The sequence below is a fragment of the Peromyscus eremicus genome, chromosome 3 (assembly GCF_949786415.1).
Source record: "Peromyscus eremicus chromosome 3, PerEre_H2_v1, whole genome shotgun sequence".
Lineage (NCBI taxonomy): Eukaryota > Metazoa > Chordata > Mammalia > Rodentia > Cricetidae > Peromyscus > Peromyscus eremicus.
The window spans coordinates 52,708,041-52,726,674 of record NC_081418.1 but is presented as its reverse complement, the minus strand read 5'-3'; the positions used below and the strand labels follow the sequence as shown (position 1 = coordinate 52,726,674).

General features: G+C 41.7%; 1 gene segment (V, D, J or C); it reads right to left on the bottom strand.

The window, feature by feature from the left end:
* LOC131906835 (T-cell receptor beta-1 chain C region-like) lies at nt 1–4,146 on the bottom strand. The segment is given in 3 exon segments: nt 1–107; nt 201–1,056; nt 3,604–4,146. Coding segments are annotated over 2 exon segments (636 nt in total).
* Between the last annotated feature and the right edge of the window lie 14,488 nt (nt 4,147–18,634).

Here is an 18,634-nt window from a genome sequence, read left to right as displayed (position 1 = left end):
CATGGCCATCAGCACTAGGGTACTGACAAGCACTGCATACAGGGTGGCTTTCCCCAGCAGGATCTCATAAAGGACGGTGGCCGACAGGACCCCTTGTTGGTAGGATGCTGTTGAGAGTAAAGGAGAGCAGGTAAGTACCTTTGGACAGGCAGCTCGCTCTGCAGTCGGGGCCATGAGAAGTGAAGAGGGAGTCAACTCACCTGAGGTTATGCCACAATCTGCAAGAAAAGGGAGACAGGAAAATGGATGAGACCTCTTTTTATTAAGCAGACTGAAAATTAAGCCAGCCTTGAGGCTAGCACAGTTTGACAGGTCCAGATCTGCCTCTCCAAGTGGCCCCAGAACCCTCTCTCTTCAGTTGTGTCAATGCAAACCCATTATTCTTGAAACCCACGGCTTCGGCACCAAAGATAATGATTCAGAGGCTGAGCTGCACAGGGCCATGGAAAGGAGACCCCACAGGTAAGGCTGCTGGCTGAGGATCTGGTGTTAGGATTAGCTGTGGTTGTCTAGCTTATCTTCTTGGCAAACTTTAGGCCCCTGCCACCGTTTTTGTTTGTTTGTTTGTTTGTTTTTTGCATCTGGGCTTCCTTCTGGCTTTTGCTTATATTTTTCCATTTCTCTTTGACACTAGTGATGCCCATTCATCTTACCAGCTGCTCCCCAGGTCCCACATACCTGCTCGGCCCCGGGCCTCTGCACTGACGTTCTGGGTGACAGGCTTGGGTGAAGGCTTGTCCCACTCATCTTCATCTGTAAGTCCATAGAACTGGACTTGGCAGCGGAAGTGGTTGCGATGATTGTGCCAGAAGGTTGCAGAGACCCTCAGGCGGCTGCTCAGGCAGTAGGTGATGTTATTGGTCTCCTTGTAGGGCTGAGGGTCTGTGCTGACTCCACTGCGGAGCTCCTTCCCGTTCACCCACCAGCTCAGTTCCACATGGTCAGGGTAGAAGCCCCTGGCCAGGCACACGAGGGTAGCCATTTGTTTGTCGACGATCTCTGCTTCTGATGGCTCAAACAAGGTGACCTTGGGCGGACTCACCTTGCTCAGGTCCTCTGAAAATGAAGAGAGGAGGACAGGTCTGAGAGCTATCTAGCCCTTGCTTGTACTGTGTGAGAGGGGGCTGGAAATGGTCATTATAAAGTACATTACAAACTATAGTGTAGTAGGTTCTGCTACCATTCTGTCACTGTCTAACTCTGTTGTGGGTCTCCCTTGATGTTCCCTCTTTTTTATGGGTTTATCTAAGTATATGCTCTGTATACTCTCTCCCCCATTTTCCTGAGGTGGAATGGTCTCCTGATTTTCTGGACTTTCTTGTAATGCCTCACATACTGTGACTTCGTTTGATCTCCTATGAAAAAGAATATACCCAGTTTTTTTTCTTTCAAAATCATAATATGTGCATGGCTATCTGATCTTTTAGATTTGAAATAGTTGAATTGGGAGAGCTTGAATTTTGAGGCAAAAGTGTCATATTAACATCATGATCCTAAGAACTAAGGTGATTTTTTTTATTACTATTTTCTTTTTGGGGGCGTGGTGAATGTATTAATGTGCTTGGGTGATTCTGCATACTATCAATATTTGTTGCCTAAAATAGACGTTTTCGACATAACATCCAGAAAAGTCTCTAAGTTTCTGAATACCTTGCTCAACACTCCCCGCCCCGCCCCCGCTCTCTGCATGTACTTGCTTTGAGGTCCCAGCTTGTCTCTGGCTCATGGCCTATCTGATGTTCCACATTTACTCCTACACTGAGGTGTAAGAGGGCTGTGGCGGCTTGCTCAGGAAAACTGCAATCCTTTGGAAGATATTATTCATAGGTTGAACTCTTCTATTTTTCCATGCTCAACAAGCCTCCTTGATGAGTTTCATAATTCTAGTTCACAGCCTAACTTTGATTTCTTTAATGTAGTGAATGATTAATTGCTCCTATAAACAAATCTTAAAGCACAAGGGTCCTTTCAGAAGCGGGTCTCCTCTGGAATGGCCTGGGCCACTCGCACACTTGGAAGATAGAACAGAAAAACCTTCTAGGATTGTTGAAAAGAATGACACCCTCTGAAGACACCAGAGATGCAAAAATTCACATACAACCTCCAAGCATCAAGCATTGTTCCTTTCTGTGGAGTTTAACATCCTCCCTCCCTGGCTCTGTTCTGACATGAAGGCAAGGTTCTTCTGATGCAGAAACACAAATTGCTCTGTCTGAAGTTGGGGACTTGTGGGGGAAATTGAAAAATGGGTTTGAAAAAAGACAAACAGTGGCTTGAAGGAAAATCAATAATAGAAATAAAGGTAGTCACATGAGGTGACCTTTGAATTCTTTAAACAAACTTGGGAGAGAGAAAAAAGTATGGGAGGAGTGAGAGAGAAGGAGGAAAGAGTAGGAGAGATGTAGAGTCAATACTCATGCATGAGGTTCTCAAAAGTAAAATGCAAACAAAACCAATAATTTTAACTTAGTCCTTTAAGCTAAAGTTAATTTTAAATAGTCCTTCCTATTTTATGTGTCTTACAGACCCTGGGACAGCTTAGCATTAAAAAAAAAAAAAAAAAACACTTTTGTTTTAGGGCTATCACCAGACAGTTCCCCAACTTTATTCCTTTGAGCTCCGGGCATTTGAATCCAGTGCTCAGTAGTTTCCTTTAGTATCTATGGTATGGGTCCTATCTTCAAGAAAATATCTGTGCAAGCTTCCAGTCCTGGGAGAACCAAGCTGTCCCATTCTTCCATTTTTTTTTTTCTCTCTCTCAGACCTCGTCACTTCCCTACCCCGCTCCCTCAGCCTGTCTGCTTTCCTCGAAATCATATTGGTTATGTTGGGCTTTCACAACAGATACATTAGCTTATTATCCCAAGACAGATCTGGAGTCTGAGGACCGCTTATCTCTTTTTTCTTCTTTATACATAATCTGTAGCTGTTGCTAATATATCATTTTTCTGGTTGTAAGCTTATTCATATCTATGCCTGAGATACCCACCAAGTACAATGTACTTCAAATTCCCCTGTAGGCAGCCTACAGCTCCTGTAATGCTATAACAAAGACTTATGCCCTCTACTCAAGATCAGCCCTTAAGTCACCACCAGCCTGGTCCCCGCTGCCATCTAGCCCTTTAAAACACACCAGGAAAACAAACAGGGGTCTTCAGAGACTGATAGAGAGAGGAAGAAAGATGAAGGCAGGATTAGAAGTCTGCAACTGGAGGTCAGTGTCAATATTTCAAATCAGAAGACAGAGCCATGTACCAAAACAAGTCAACAGTGCAGAAAAGGAATGGGAATGGAAAGGGCGGAGAAGTGGTACTAGAGAGAAAACAAGGCAATGCATCGTTTAGAAACTGCAGAGATGGGAGTCCAAAGAGTAATAAAAAGAAGGCAAAAGACTCAAAGCCCCAAAGCAAGGCATCCTGTGACTAGAAGGAGAAAACCAACTCAGGGATCCGCAAGCTGCCAGGCTCTAGGGAAAGCAGGAGAGGGTACAGGGTTCCAGACGGGAGCGGGTGACCTGCCTTCCAATTTTATACCTAAGTTCGTTTCCCAGGCCATTGTGATCCAACACAGGCACCCCTCCAGTCAGCAACAGAGCCCCCATACCTGTCACAGTGAGCCGGGTCCCTGCTGCAAAGTAGAGGGGCGAATTATAGGAACACAACGGCAAGTGGCCTGGGTAAAACCCGCTAGCGGCCCCAAGCCAGAGATCTAGCTTAGTTCTCTGAGCGTTGGATGACTGCCACTCTGCTTGCAGGCAGGATTCTGGACCACAGTCATCCCATGAGGCATGTGACAGGAGGGGACAGGAGGAAGGGACGCAGAAGGAGCACATCCATGCAAACAGAAAGGTAAGATCACGCTGGGGATAGGAAGGAGACCACTCAGAGATTGAAGACTTCTGGGGAAAGAAGCAGTTGCGGGTTCACCTTGTCATAAGGGGGTTAGAGGAGCCTTTTAGACCCCAGCAAGTAAAAGAATAACTAAATTCCTCGACCCCTTCCACCAGTGCTGGGGGTTCACAGACACTCTGGCTCTAAGGGACAGTAGCCCCATCTCTTTGGTTCTGTAGCTTACCTAGAACAGAGAGTCGAGTCCCTTCTCCAAAATTCTGGGCCTGATTGTTACACAGTACAACAGGAGAGTGACAAACAGCTCCCTCCCTCCCCCCAGCTGCTGGGGCCCTCCTTGAGACACTGACTCCACACGGAATTCCCAGGGGCTTCAGCACATTCTCCACCCTTTCATCCTCTGAGCCACAACCTAAGCTGAGTTTTCAGTCCCTTCTTTCTCCTAGGAACTTTCCCGCACCCCCAGGCTTACAACATACCCTCCCGAGAAAGAAACCCTTTACATACCCAGGACAGACAGCTTGGTCCCATGACCGAAAAATAATCTTTCGTTGGAAACACAACATTAAAGCCTGGTGGTAAAACTGCTTGCTGATTTCTGTCCTCCTCCCCATGCCCACCTGCCAGCTAGCTTCCCTCATTCTCAAGGATGCTTTTATCTCTGGGAGTGGAACTAATATAATTGACAGTCAGTTTTCCTGGTGGGTCCATGCATCCTCCTCTCCAAGATCTGTCTTCTGGCTGTGTGAGAAGGCCAAACAGCAGGACTATGAGCAGTATATGAGGCTGACTCCCAGTTGAGCCTGCCTGCATTTAGCAGGGTGCCCAGGCTTGGCACAGCCAGCCTGTGAAATATTGGAGATGGACATTCATCCCTTCTTGTAAGCATGAGCACAGGAATTTAGATCTTCCTGACAGAAGTACATTGCGGCGTAGGCACCCCAGACAGGGGCTGCCTCTGGTGCACAGCCATTTGGCCCTAACTTACCTACAACAGTGAGCCGGCTTCCTTCTCCAAAATAGACCATGTTTCCAGAACACAGCCTCCCAAGTCCACTTCAAAACTCTTCACTGTTTGTGAGCCCATCTCCTTTCTCTTTCCTGTCCTCCATCCCTGGTCCCTCTTGACTCAGCCAGGAACCTTCAGACCACCTTTGTGGATTCAGCCTCCCTAGAATGTAGTCCTTGTCGTGAACCGGCTTTCTCCCTTAGGTAAGACTCATGAGCTAGATCTTTCTTCTGGCTCCCAGGACAGAGTCATACTTTTCACCCCACACCCAAAGACCCTTAGACCTTACCTATTACCGAAAGCCTGGTCCCTGAGCCGAAGGTGTAGTCATAGTTTGCACATCAAAATATAGGAATTCTAAAATGGACACAAAGGACATGCTTTGTCCTAAGACAGACCTGGGAATTTACCTGAAAGATATCTTACCTACAACCGTGAGTCTGGTTCCTTTACCAAAGAAAACTTCTGTGTTTGCACAGTGCCATGGGGCAAGGAGGAAAACAAGCCTAAGATGTGAAGAGAGGACGGTCCCGGCTAGTGTCTAGAGGATCCTAGGAGAAATGACACTAGCTGGGACCATCCTCTCTTTACATCTTAGACTTGTGGGGATGTAGAACACGGCAGATTCCATCGAGTGGGACCGACATCCCTTTTGTGAAGAATGCCCTCTCTCAGAGACTACATATATATATATATATATATATATATATATATATATATATATATATATATATATATGGTCTCTCTCTGAGGGTCCATCAAAGTGAGGTAGGCTTGCCGAGAGCAGGTTCCCAGGACCAGCCCAGAGCTGAGATCTCCATGGCTTCTTTTTGAGCAATCTGTAGAATTGTTCACATCTGGTTCACCTTTCCGTTGGTGGTGGTCTGGTTCCATAGGGGTTGGCAGAAGGGGCCACAAGTCTACATCCCCACAAGTCTAAGATGCATCCTTTGCCTCTGGGGCCACTGAGCCATTCTTCTTATGTTTGCGATCTTTCTGCATAGGAGGCTTCCGACGAAAAGGCCCTTTTCTTTTCCATGATCTTGACCTGGCAAGCAGCAGGGGTAAAGTGGAAGCATTCTGGATCTAAACATATCTAGGCCTGGGTCCCGGGAGAAAAACAGAGGACTGTGGGGCCTCGGGGACAGACAGAAAGGTTTTTGTAAAGGTTTCCCATAGAATTGAATCACCGTGCCCCCTGTCCCCACAATGTTACAGCTTTATACAAAAACGACCCACCCATAGGTCCACCCCTTGAAGGTTGGAAGAAACCACCAGAGCAGCTGGTCCTCTGAGGGGAGCTGAAGATAGAAAAGGTGACATCGCCCCCATTGTGCAAGATGGTGTAAGAAGTGAGCCAATATAGGGAGTTTCCTCCTTGCCCCCTGGCCTTCTTTTGAATGTCTTTGTCCTTGGAGCTGGGTGTCATTGCAGTGCTGTTTGCTGAAGGGGCTGGATCCCCTCTTGTATCCACCCTTCTCAAGCTGTCGTCATATAAGGGAACCACCCACCCTATGAAGGAGTAACAGCCCCCAATCTAGCCTGGCTCTGCCCTTGCTCCAAGGCTGTGTGTCACTCAGAGGTTACATCTTCCTCCCAAGAGCAAGACTGTATAGTATGCGGACTCTCTCTCTTGAGACAGACTCAAGCCTTCTCAAGGGGTTAACTAGACTCTGGACTTCTTAGAATGATGGTAAAGATGCATCATATTTCCAGGAATGGGTATGAAATAAGGTGAAGTGACCACAAGTGTTATCATGTCATTACTCATCAAGTTAGGCAAAGGGAGATGGGGACAAGTCTCCTTGGAGGCTGGGTAGGGAGAGACACAGTTTGGAAATCATCCTAATTAATCTATAACAACAGGGCCATGTGATCATAGTCACAAGGTAGTCTTTCTCTGAAGACATTTCAAAGCTTTGGCAGATAGTTCAAATTTCGTGGTTCAGGATGAGTCTGGCAGGGAGTGGAGGTGCACACATCCAGCTCTGTGAGATGAAGCAAGCAAATCTGGGAATATGAGTCCAGTCTGGTCTATGTCCAGAGTTCCAGGTCAGCTAGGGCTATACTTTGAGACTCCATCTCAAAAACAGACAAACTAACTCTGAAGTCCAACCTGCTCTTGCATGCCCTGGGTATCTTCCCCCAGTGATGCTTCCTTTTATTGCCTGTCAAGTGATGATGTAAAACCCAGATGAAGAAAAGATAGACTTGACTATGTAATTTTGTCACATTTATATAAGGAATAGAAACAGAATCAAAAGCTAACTGAAAACCTGGGAAAATATTTGCAATTCTCACCATCAGGACTAGTAATCAATGAGAAGACAATTTAACAGCTCAATTTTTTTAAAAAGGCAAATAGCAGATGTTTTAGAGAAAAAGAAATCAAAATGGTGCTTAAGTGTAGGGAAAAGTCCTTACCATGATAATACGAAGAAAAATTACATTGAAAGCATGCCTTTTAGCAATTCAAAAATTGGGCTATTAGAGACTGTTTTTTTTGGGACTTTACAATGAAATAAAGACTTGAGTATATTTGTTGCTAGTAGGAATACAAAAAACAAAACAAAACAAAAAAGTGCACAACCTATCTAGAAAATGATTAGAAAACAACAATGAAGGTATAAATGCGTTTTCATTTTTATTTTCATCCAAAATGTCACCCAAGGAAATTTACCTTGTAGGTACAGTTGCATACAAATTGTTAGTTTTTTGGCTGCGTTGTGTTCTTACCCTGCAAGGAAATGCCACGAAACACGACAGAATCCGCTAACAAAGAGTTTTATTAAAGGTAAAGGGACAGAGAGTGAACAGGCCTGCGGGAAGCACGTGTGTGGAGAGGAAGGAACTGGGAACATGGCGCCTGATTTTAAAGGCTGGGTGTGGACAGATCAGCGTCACTACTACACGCAAGCGCGTAGATCACATGGCCACGTTGCGCGCTTACGTGGCTAGTGAAACGTCACGCATCTTGGTCACGCGAGATGCCCTGACCCGGAAATGGCTATCCTGACCTGGGCCTGGCTAGGCGGAAGTGTCCGCCAGGCATATGCGAACACGCCTGACCGTGGGGGCGTGTTGTAAAGCTTTCACAAATGAAACTTTCAGCACTTGGGAGGCTGAGGTGGAAAGATAGTTATGAGTTTAAGGCCAGCTGCTCACTGGTGGATTACTTGCATGATGGAGACCCTGGGTTTGATTCCTCAGAACTGCAAAACAAAACCAAAAAGAAATACAGGTAAAAATACAAAACAAACTATTTAAGGCAGTTACCCACCAACGACAGTGGCAGAGCACCGGCCATTTCTTACTGTTGATTTTGTGGTGAGATTTCAGTTTTGGAGACATATACCTATATTATTTGTTTTAAATAAAATTTTAAAAAGTCAGTATAAAAGGAAGGAAAACTAATAAAATGCCATTTTATATGAAAATCTTCTGCTAAAAAAATACTTAGTTTCAAGCCATTACTTTTTCCCAAAGATCGGTTTTTGTAAGAAGCTGTTTCATGATCTTGCTTTTAGCTCAGAGAGGCCTGGGCTCCTTAGGAAGCTTGTCAGGATGCAAATCTCTAACCAATTCCCTTGAGTTTTTGATTCAAAGTCTCTAGGACTGGGTTTGTTAACACGGTCAAGTAAATAACCAGAAGAGGTTCTTAAGTGTGTTTCTGTCACAGCAGGAGGCCTGGCACCTCCTGGGCCAGACAGGAAGTTGTAACCTACTGGTGCTCTGAACTGGACGTAGGGCAAAGGGGAGACAGTCTGTTTGTCTCATCAATAGTGGCCGATCTTACAACTCTACTGTAAGCCTGAGTAAAAAAGACAATCTTTTTTATCATTTGGAAGGTGGTAAAATCTATCCTTCATTCTTTTTCCATTGAGCTATACATTTTATTTTGATCTATTTTTTTTCACCTTTTGATTTCTCACTTTCCCTAGAAATGATTTATTCATTAAGTCAGAGTTTCCTTTTTTGTTTTTGTTTTTTTGTTTTGTTTTGTTTTGTTTTTTTAACCAAGGAAAAGTTTTATTTAAACTGTGCAATCAATCAGTATGTAGACATCAGTTTTCATAAACATTTTGGCATTTAAACTTTTATTCATTTTTTGGCATGACCTGTGGGGTAGAATATAAACTACCCGGCTGGGTATCTTAATATCATCTGGCCTTGAAGATAATAGTAACATGTGTTTTAGTGTCATAGTTTCTGATGGTGTTTTTCCAGTTTGCTCATCTAGGTGGGCATTGAGACCAAATGTAAAGGCGGCAGTATTTTTAAACAACAATAAAATTTTATCTATCTACCTATCTACCTATCTATCTATCTATCTATCTATCTATCTATCTATCTATCTATCTATCTATCTATCTATCTATCTATTATCTATCTATTCTTTTATTTACTCATTCACTAGTTCACTTCTTTTTTAAAAAAAAATCAATTGGGCAGAAATCAGGTTGTGGTCATTCATACATATGGACAGCAGGGGGCAGCCTTTCCTTATTTAATTTCTTTTTTTTTTTTTTTTTTAAAGACAAGGTCTCATTATGCAGCTCTGGCTGTCCCGGAACACACTGTGTCGACCAGGCTGGCCTGGAACTCACAGAAATCTGTCTGCCTCTGCGTCCCTAGTGCTGGGATTAAAGGCATGCAACCCTAAAACGTCTTTTTACTTTATTCTTTTGTCCTAAGTAATTGCCATTTGGGCTTAGCCATCAGAGGGGGTAAGAAGAGTGTGCAGAACACTGGTGGGCACAGGAAAGGAGTCTTTTTAAAGGTGCATGTTTGAGGTAAAGGGGCGAGATGGGAAGTCATACAAATAGCATTTTATACAGAACAATTCCTGAGCGTTTTAGAATGTTAAATGGGTTTCTTTCAACCCATCCTACCCTGGTGGGTTTCTCAGGAACTAAATAAAACACAAAGACGTTAAAATGAATAGCGAATAGTAAAAAGGTCAAACTACTCAAGACTCTTTATTTGAGTTCTGGGGCTGTGGCACCTAGCTGATACTCCCGTTTCTTGGGAAGCCCATCCCTGGTGCCCGACTGACTGAACTCATAAGGTCACCTTTTACGGCTAGGGGACTTAGACAAATCACTAAGCCTTTTAAGCCATAAATATCCTTGTATGTAAGGGTAATGTCTATTTTAGGCAGTTGTGGGTGCTAAGTGAGATAATTCATGCCAAGACGGCAGAGAGTGGTTTTGTATTGTATTGCCAAGTCTTTTGTTATGCAGCCATTTCTGGTATTTCACTGTGCAGCCCAGGCTGAGTACAAGCTTGTAGCAATCCTTCTGCTCCACCTTCCTGTTGCTGGGATTATAGTGTGCACTATTATACGGGGCATCTAGGAGCACTGTTAGCACACTTCTTCAGTTTCATCATGAGGAGAGTGGCCTGGAAGGTTATAGATTACTGAGCCCCACCCCAGGATTTCTTACTCAATAGTTGCAGAGTGGAGTCCAGTGTTTTCCTTGTTCCTAAGTCTTCATGATTCTGGTGATGCTCTTCAAGGGTCATTCTTTCAGAAGCATTCTGAAAAGTTGTCTTCCACTCCCTGTATCTACGCCTCTTCAATGTTCTATTCATTCAATCACTGTTTACTTAACTACATGTCAGGTTTAGTTTAATCACTGGTTTGGGGAATGATGAAGACAAGATTTCTTGCCAAGTGGTTCAAGGTCAGGGTTGGAGAGATGGTTCAGTGGTTGAGAGCACTGGTTGATCTTACAGAGGACCTGGGTTCAATTCCCAGCACCCACGTGGCAGCCCATAACTGTCTGTAACTCCAGTTCCAGGGAGTCTGAAGCCTTCGCATCAATGTGAGAGGACTGGGTGGCCAAATCAGGGCCATAACAGGCTCCCCCAGCAGCCCTGACATGGACCAGAACTTAGTTTTGGTTCACTAGAACCGGCTGGAGCTGAGCAAGCAGTTCTCAGGAAAACCACAATCTAGGGGCAACCAATCAACAGGGGCCCCCCAGCCTCCTGCTGGCTCAGCAGCTGCCCCGAAGCCCCTTCTGCTGGCTCAGCAGATGTCCCCAGACTTCTGCTAGCTAACGACAGCCTTTCCTACCCTCTTGTCAACAAGCCCCTAGGCACTAGAGCCCCCACCGCCAATCAGTCCCTAACCACTAGAGTCTCCTACCAATCAGCCTCCAGACTAATCTTTCCTCCACCAATCAATACCAGATTAATCCCTCCTCCATAGAATTCCTCTAACTCCACCTAAAAGGAACTTATGACCTCCCTTCAGGGTCGCTGTTTGCCACCCTAACATGCTAGAAATAAACGCTCTTGCTAAATAGTATACATGACTGTTGGTCTTTCTTGGGGGCTTCTCTCGGACCCTAACACAATGCACACAAATACCAATAACTTTAGATAACTTAAATAAGTTATTTAAAAAATATTCTGTGCCATTAAAGTGGGTTTCTTCTTCTTCTATACCACTTATTTGTAGGTTTGGTTCTTTATTTGCTTGTTTTTTGTGCTTTTTTTTTTTTTTTTTTTTTGGTTTTTGGAGACAGGGTTTCTCTGTGTAGCTTTGGCGCCTTTCCTGGAACTCACTCTGTAGCCCAGGCTGGCCTCGAACTCACAGAGTTCCGCCTGGCTCTGCCTCCCGAGTGCTGGGATTAAAGGCGTGCACCACCACCGCCCCGCAGTTTGGTTCTTTTATAAAGTGTTGGAGTTTTGGGATTTGACATTTTCTATGACTGCCTGATCCAATTTCTCTACCTTGTCCTCAGCACCTGAGAGTATCTCTTCTGGTGGAGTCAATGTATCTATCCATGAGGCTTTCCTCTGAGATTTTTGTTTGAATTACTGAATTTTTACTCTCTCTCTCTCTCTCTCTCTCTCTCTCTCTCTCTCTCTCTCTCTCTCTGGTGAAACTTGAAATTTTTTTTTCCTTGTATCAAAAACAGACTTTTTTTTCTCACATAATATATCCGGATTATATTTTCCCCTCGTTTTACTTTTTCCCCCTGCTCTTCTCCACATTCCCCTAGATCTGGATTCACGCCTTTCTGTCTCTCATTATAAAACAAACCCCACTTCCATGATGGGACACCTAGCACAGCCTTGAGGTGAGGGAGGGGCTTGGACCTGCCTCTACTAAATGTACCTCCCCATTGGAGGCTTTATCTTCTTGTAGGAAAGAATGGGGGGTGGGTTGGGAGGGGAGGCTGGAGGGGCGGGAGGAGGGAATAGGGGGATCTTTGATTGGTATGTGAAATGAATAAAAATTTTTCTTAATAAAAAATAAAAACAAACAAGTTTCTATGATATAATAATAAAATAAAATACGATAAGATAAAATAAAAATCAACACATTGGAATCGGACAAAACAAACAAACAGAAGGAAAGAGCCCAAGAGAAGGGACAAGAATCAGAGACCCACTCATTCCTACACTCAGGAATCCCATAAAAACACTAAATTGGAATCCATAAAACATCCACAAAGGACCTGTATTTTTTTTTAAAAAAAAAAAAGAAGAGGAGGAAAAAATATAAATAAAATAAAAACAAAAAGGTAAAATTAAAAGAAGCTCCCTAACATATTATTATGAGACAAGAAACCTCCATGGATGCTATTGCGTTAGTTTCCTGTTGGCTGTCTACTGGTGGACACGCTGCTTACCCTTAACAGTAGCTTGTTTCCCCAGTGAGTCTCCACTGGAAGAATCTAAAGTTTTATTTACAAGTGGCTATTAATTGGAGACAGCTTCTGGATTAGGGATGGGGGCATGTGTCAATTTTCCTTCTCAGCTCTAAGACCCTATCTGTTGCAGACCCAGGAACATCCTTTGTGTGTGCTGCCTCAGTCTCTGTGAGTTCATTATGAGCATGGATCATGTTGACTTAGAGGGCCTTGTTTCTTAATGTCCTCTATATCTTCTGGCTCTTACACTCACTCTTTCCTCCTCCTCTTCTATGGGGATCTTTGAGGCCTAAAGGGAGGGATTTGATGGTGGAATCCCATTTAGGTCAAGTGTTTCAAGGTCTCTCACTCTCTGAATAGTATCAGGCTATGGGTCTCTGTATTTGTTCCCATCTGCTGCAGGAGGAAACTTCTTTGATGATGGCTAAGGAAGGCACCAATTTATGAGTATAAAAGAATGTCATTTATTGGTGTGTTACTTGCTTATTTATTTATTTATTTATTTATTTATTTATTTACTTATTTACTTACTTACTTACTTACTTACTTACTTACTTAAAGAACAGTAGTTCTTTGAAAAAAAAAAAAAAACAGAGTTTTGCCCTTGGTCCCTGGACCATCTAGTCTCAGGATCTTGGTGATACAAGTAGTGTCTGGTATTGGTTCTATCTTGTGGAGTGGGCCTTCAGTCAAATCAGATACTGGTTGGTTACTCCCATAAGCTTTGTACCACCATTGCACAAACATATCTTAAAGGCAGGACACCATTGTAGATCAAAGGGTTTGTAGCTGGGTTGGTGTTTACATTTCTTGTTTGGTAGCATGAAGAGTACCTTCTGTATTGAAGATGCTAGCATATAGAGGCTAAGGCTTGCCTTTTCCATGTTCACTGAGTGATATAGGTGTGGTCTTCAGCTGGGGGCCTTGCTGTCAGTTTGTGGAGAGCAATCTACAGTCTTGGCAGCATCCTGAGTTGTTTGTGGGTTCCCATAGGACACTTTTGGACAACTCAATTGGATTTAACCCAATCCCAGTATTGGATGCATTTGGAGATAAGAGGTGGACAGTTGGAGCTCTGTCTCCCCCATTATTTGGAGATTTTATTTATATATATATATATATATATATATATATATATATATTTCATATATATATATTTCATATATATATATTTATATATATATGAAAGCTTGTATTATATTAGGTTTCTGTAACACCCCTAAAAGTCCCTTAATTTTAGCTGTTCCTCCCCATATCCCCTTATTTCTCTCTTGCCTCCACTTGATCCTCCTTTTCCAGCACTCCCCCATTCATCCATAGCTTTCTATTCTATTTCTTTTTCCAAAGGAGAACTATCTTTCTCCCTAGGTCATTACTGTGTGCCTAACTACTGTGGTCCTATAGATTGTAGTTTTGTTGCCTTTGACTTAATGGCTAATATCCACTGATAAGTGAAAACATACCATATTTGTCTTTCTGGGTCTGGCATACCTTACTCAGGATGATTTTATCTAGTTCCATAAATTTATCCATGAATTTCATCATTTCATTTTTTAAACAGCTGAGTAATAAATACTCCATTGCGTAAGTGTACATTATTTTCTTTGTCCATTCTTCTGTTGAGGAACATCTTGGTTGTTTCCAATTTCTAGTGATTATGAATAGAGCAGCAATGATCATGGTTTAGCAAGCATCTCTGGTGGGATGAAGCGACCTTTGGGTATATGTCCAAGAGTAGAATAGCGAGATCTTGAGTTAGACAAATTACTATCTTCCTGAGGAGCCACCACTCTGATTTCCATTGTGGTTGTACAAATTTGCTCTCCCACCAGCAATGGAGGAGTGTTCCCATTGCTCTACATCCTCCCCTGCATGAGCTGTCACTTGTTTTGTTGATCTTGGCCATTCTGAAAGATGTAAGCTAAAATTTCAAAGTAATTTTGATTTGCATTTCCCTGATAACTAAGAATATTGAACATTTCCTTAAGTCTTTCTTAGCCATTTGATTTTCTTCTTTTGAGAAGCCTCTGTTTAGAGCTGTACTACATTTTTAGTTGGATTATTTGTTTTCTTGAGATCTGGTTTTTTTTGAGTTCATTATATATTTTGGATATATCAAATGTGTAGCTGGGAAAAATATTTTCCCATTCTGTAGGCTGCTGCTTTGTGTGAATGATGGTGTCATATGTCTTACAAGTTTTTCAATTTCATGAGATACCATTTATTAGTTGTTGATCTTAGCCTGTGCTATGTTCTGTTCAGGAAGTGTTTCCTTGTACCAATGAGTTCAAGGCTGTTTCCCACTTACTCTTTTATCACATTCAGTATATATGGTTTTATGTTCAGGTCTTTGACCCATTTGGAGTTGAGTTTTGTGCAGGGTGATAAATATAAATCTATTTGGACTCTTTAATATTCAGCCAACAAGTTTGACCAGTACCATTTGTTGAAGGTGTTGTATTTTCTTCAGTGTGTGTTTCTGACTTCTTTATGGAACAAACAAACAAACAAACAAACTAGTTGTCCATAGGTATGTAGATTTATGTCTTAGTCTTCAATTCAATTCCATTGATTGGTATGTCTGTTTTTGTGTCAATATTATGCTGTTTTTATTACTATAGCTTTGTAGTACTACTTGAAATCAGGAATGGAGATACCTCCAGTGGTTCTTTTATTGTTTAGGATTGTTTTAGCTATCTTGTTTTTGTGTTCCCATATTAAATTTATAATTATCTTTTCAAAATCTGTTAAGTATTTGTTGGAATTTTGATGGGTACTGCACTGAATTTGTAGATTGCTTTTTGTAGGATGACCATTTTTGTTATATTAATTCCTCTGATCCATGCATGAGTATGGGAGATCTTTGCATCTTCTGATATCCTTTTCTATTTTTTTCTTCAATGCCTAAAGTTTTTATCATACAAGTCTTTCAATTACTTGGTTAGAGTTACCCCCAGGATATTTTTTATTGTTTGAAAATATTGTGAAAAGTGTTGTTACCCTGATTCTGTCTGTCTGTCATTTGTATGTAGTAGGTCTCTGATTTTCTGATTTAATTTTGTATCCAGCTATTTTGCTGAAAATGTGTATGAGCCATAAGAGTTTCCTGATGGAATTTTTGGATCACTTTGCATATGATAATATTATCTGCAAATAAAGATACATTGACTTCCTCTGTTCCAATTTGTGTCCCCTTGATCATCTCCCTCAGTTGTCTTACTGCTCTAGCTGAAAATTCATGTACTATATAGACTAGGTGTGGAGAGAGTGGACAACCTGTTGTGTTCCTGATTTCAGTGTAATTGCTTTGAGTTCCTCTCCATTTAAGTTGATATTGGCTATGGGCTTGTTGTAAACTGCCCTTATTATGTTTAGATATGCCCCCTTTATCCCTAATACCTCCAGGACTTCTATCATGAGGAGATGTTGGATTTTGTCAAAGGCCTTTTTTTTCATCTAATGAGATGATCATGTAGGGTTTTTTTTTTTAGATTTGTTTATATAGTCTATTACATTTATTGATTTTTGTGTATTGAACCATCTCTGCATCTCTGGGATGAAGACTACTTGATTATGGTGGATGATCTTTTTAATATGTTTTTGGATTCAGTTTGCAAGCATTTTACTGAGAATTTTTGCATGTTTATAAAGATAATTAGTCTGTAATTCTCTTTCTTTTTGGGTCTTTATGTGATTTAGATATCAGGGTGACTGTGGCCACATAAAATGAATTGTGCAATCTTGTTTCTGTTTTTATTTTGTGGAATCATTTGTGGAACATTGGCATCAACTCTTCTTTGAAAGTGTGGCAGAATTCTGTGCTAAAACCATCTGTCCTTGAACTTTGTTTGTTTGTTTATCTGTTCTTTATTTCATTTTGGTAAGTGCTATCTATTGAGAAAATTATCTGTTTTTATAAATTTTTTTTTTTTTTTTTTTTTTTGGTTTTCCAATTTGGTGGAGTCCAGGTTTCTAAAGTATGTGCTTATGATCTGTGGATTCCCTTTTTGTCTGTTTCTATGTCTCCAAAATATTTATAATTTTGTTAATTTGGGTATTTTTGTCTCCACCTTTTAGTTAATTTGGATAAGCATTTGTCAATCTTACTGATTTTTTGCAAAGAGCCAACTCTTTGTTTCATTGATTTTTTTAATTGACTTTTTATGCTGTTTGTTGTTTGTTCCTATTTTATTGACTTCAACACTGACTTTGATTATTTTTACCATCTACTCCTTTTGTGTTTGGCTTCTTCCTTTTTTTCTAGAGGTTTCAGTTTTTCTCTTAAATTTCTCATATGATATATCTCCATTTTTATAAAAGTAGGCAGTTAGTGTTATAAACTTGTCTTTTAGAACTGCCTTATGGCTTTAAGTCTCCATTGAAAAGTTGGGGTCATTCTAATAGATCTGCCTTTATAAGGTACTTGATTTTTCTCCCTTGCAGCTTGTAATATTCTTTCTTTGTTCTATACATTTAGTGTTTTGATTATTATGTGTAGAGGGGAATTTCTTTTCTGGTCCAGTCTATCTGGTGCTCTGTATGCTTCTTGTGTATTGATAAGTGTCTCCTTGTTTAGGTCAGGGAAATTTTCTTCTAAGGTTTTGTTGAAAATATTTTCTGTGTCTTCCTCTATTCTTATCATTCTTAGATTTGGTCTTTCACAGTGTCCTGCATTTCATGGATGTTTTATACCATGATTTTAAAAAAAGATTTAACGTTTTGTTTGATCATTTCTTCTGTTGTGTCTTCGATACCTGAGATTCTCTCTTCCATTTCTTGTCTTCTGTTAGTAAGTCTTGCCTCTAAGGTTCCTATTCAAATTCCTAAATTTTCATTTTTAGATTTCCCTCAGTTTGATTTTCTTTATTGATTCTATTTCTACATTCAAGTCTTCAACTGTTTTATTCATTTTCTTCCACTGTTTATGTTTTCAGATTTCTTTAAGCAATTTCCCCCTTTCCTTTTAAAGGACTTTTCTCATATTCATAAAGGGTATTTTAATGTCTTTCTCTTGTATTTTAGCTATGTTGCACTACTCTGGACCTACTGTGTAGAGTTGCTGGGTACTAGTGAAGACATATTGTCCTGGATGTTATTGATTGTGTTTTTATGCTGGTGTCTAGGCATCTGGGTATGGAAAGATTGTATATCCAGGTGCTGATATCTAGTCTTGTTTTTGTTGGGTAGTATTTAATTCCTTGATACCTGTTGCCCTCTCTGATTCTTAGGATAGAGTGGTGGTTTTATTTTACCTGGTAGGAAAATCCTCTGGAATCCTAGTAGGTGTGGCCACTGGGGTTTCAGGTAAAATGCTTTTCTTCATATTGGGGGGCTGACACTTGTGAATGGAATGTGGACTTTTGGGGAACTGAGAGGGTCCACAGGAAGGTGGAAATCTAGAAGTTCACCAGAATCTGCTTAGTCCCCTGGGAATGTGGGCAGAGAGTAAGAATAGGCCACAGTAGGCAATCTGCTACAGATCTGGAGATGAAACTAGGAGTTTTCATATGGAGGAGATGAAGGAAGGTGAAGATCTGAAGCTTATGTACTTGCTTCACAGGTCTACTTACTTCTCTGGCAGGCATTGCTTGTGAGTTTCTGGAGAAGTCTGCTGGAGTCAGGGTCTGGGATAACAGTGGGGAGGACATTTGGAAGAGAACTGCACTATCTGTTGAAGATGAGGGCAGGGAGTAGAGGGAGGCTTCAGCATGTGCTCTACTACAGAGATGGAGGTGAGACTACCTGCCTCCTTAGCCATAGTGGCCTATGGTTTCCCAGGAAATTCCTGAAGGACATGGGGACTAAGATAAAAAGATGAATGGAGGGAGAAAAGTTTGGAGGAGAATATCTTTGGTTTTCACTAGGCATGGGGTCAGGGAGGGAGATGGCACTGCACCAGGTGGTCTGCTACAGAGCTGGAGATGAGATTGGGGGATTGGTGTAGGAGGGGAGCTGTATGAGGCTTAGCATTTTCAGGGAGAGGTGAAGATCTGAACTTGCGCTATTTGCTTCTGTGGCAGAAGTGACCTGCAGGTTGGTGGAGGATGTCTGCAGGAGTCTGGGGATGGGATAAAGCAATGAGTCTCCAAGAGGAAATTAGGAGGGGA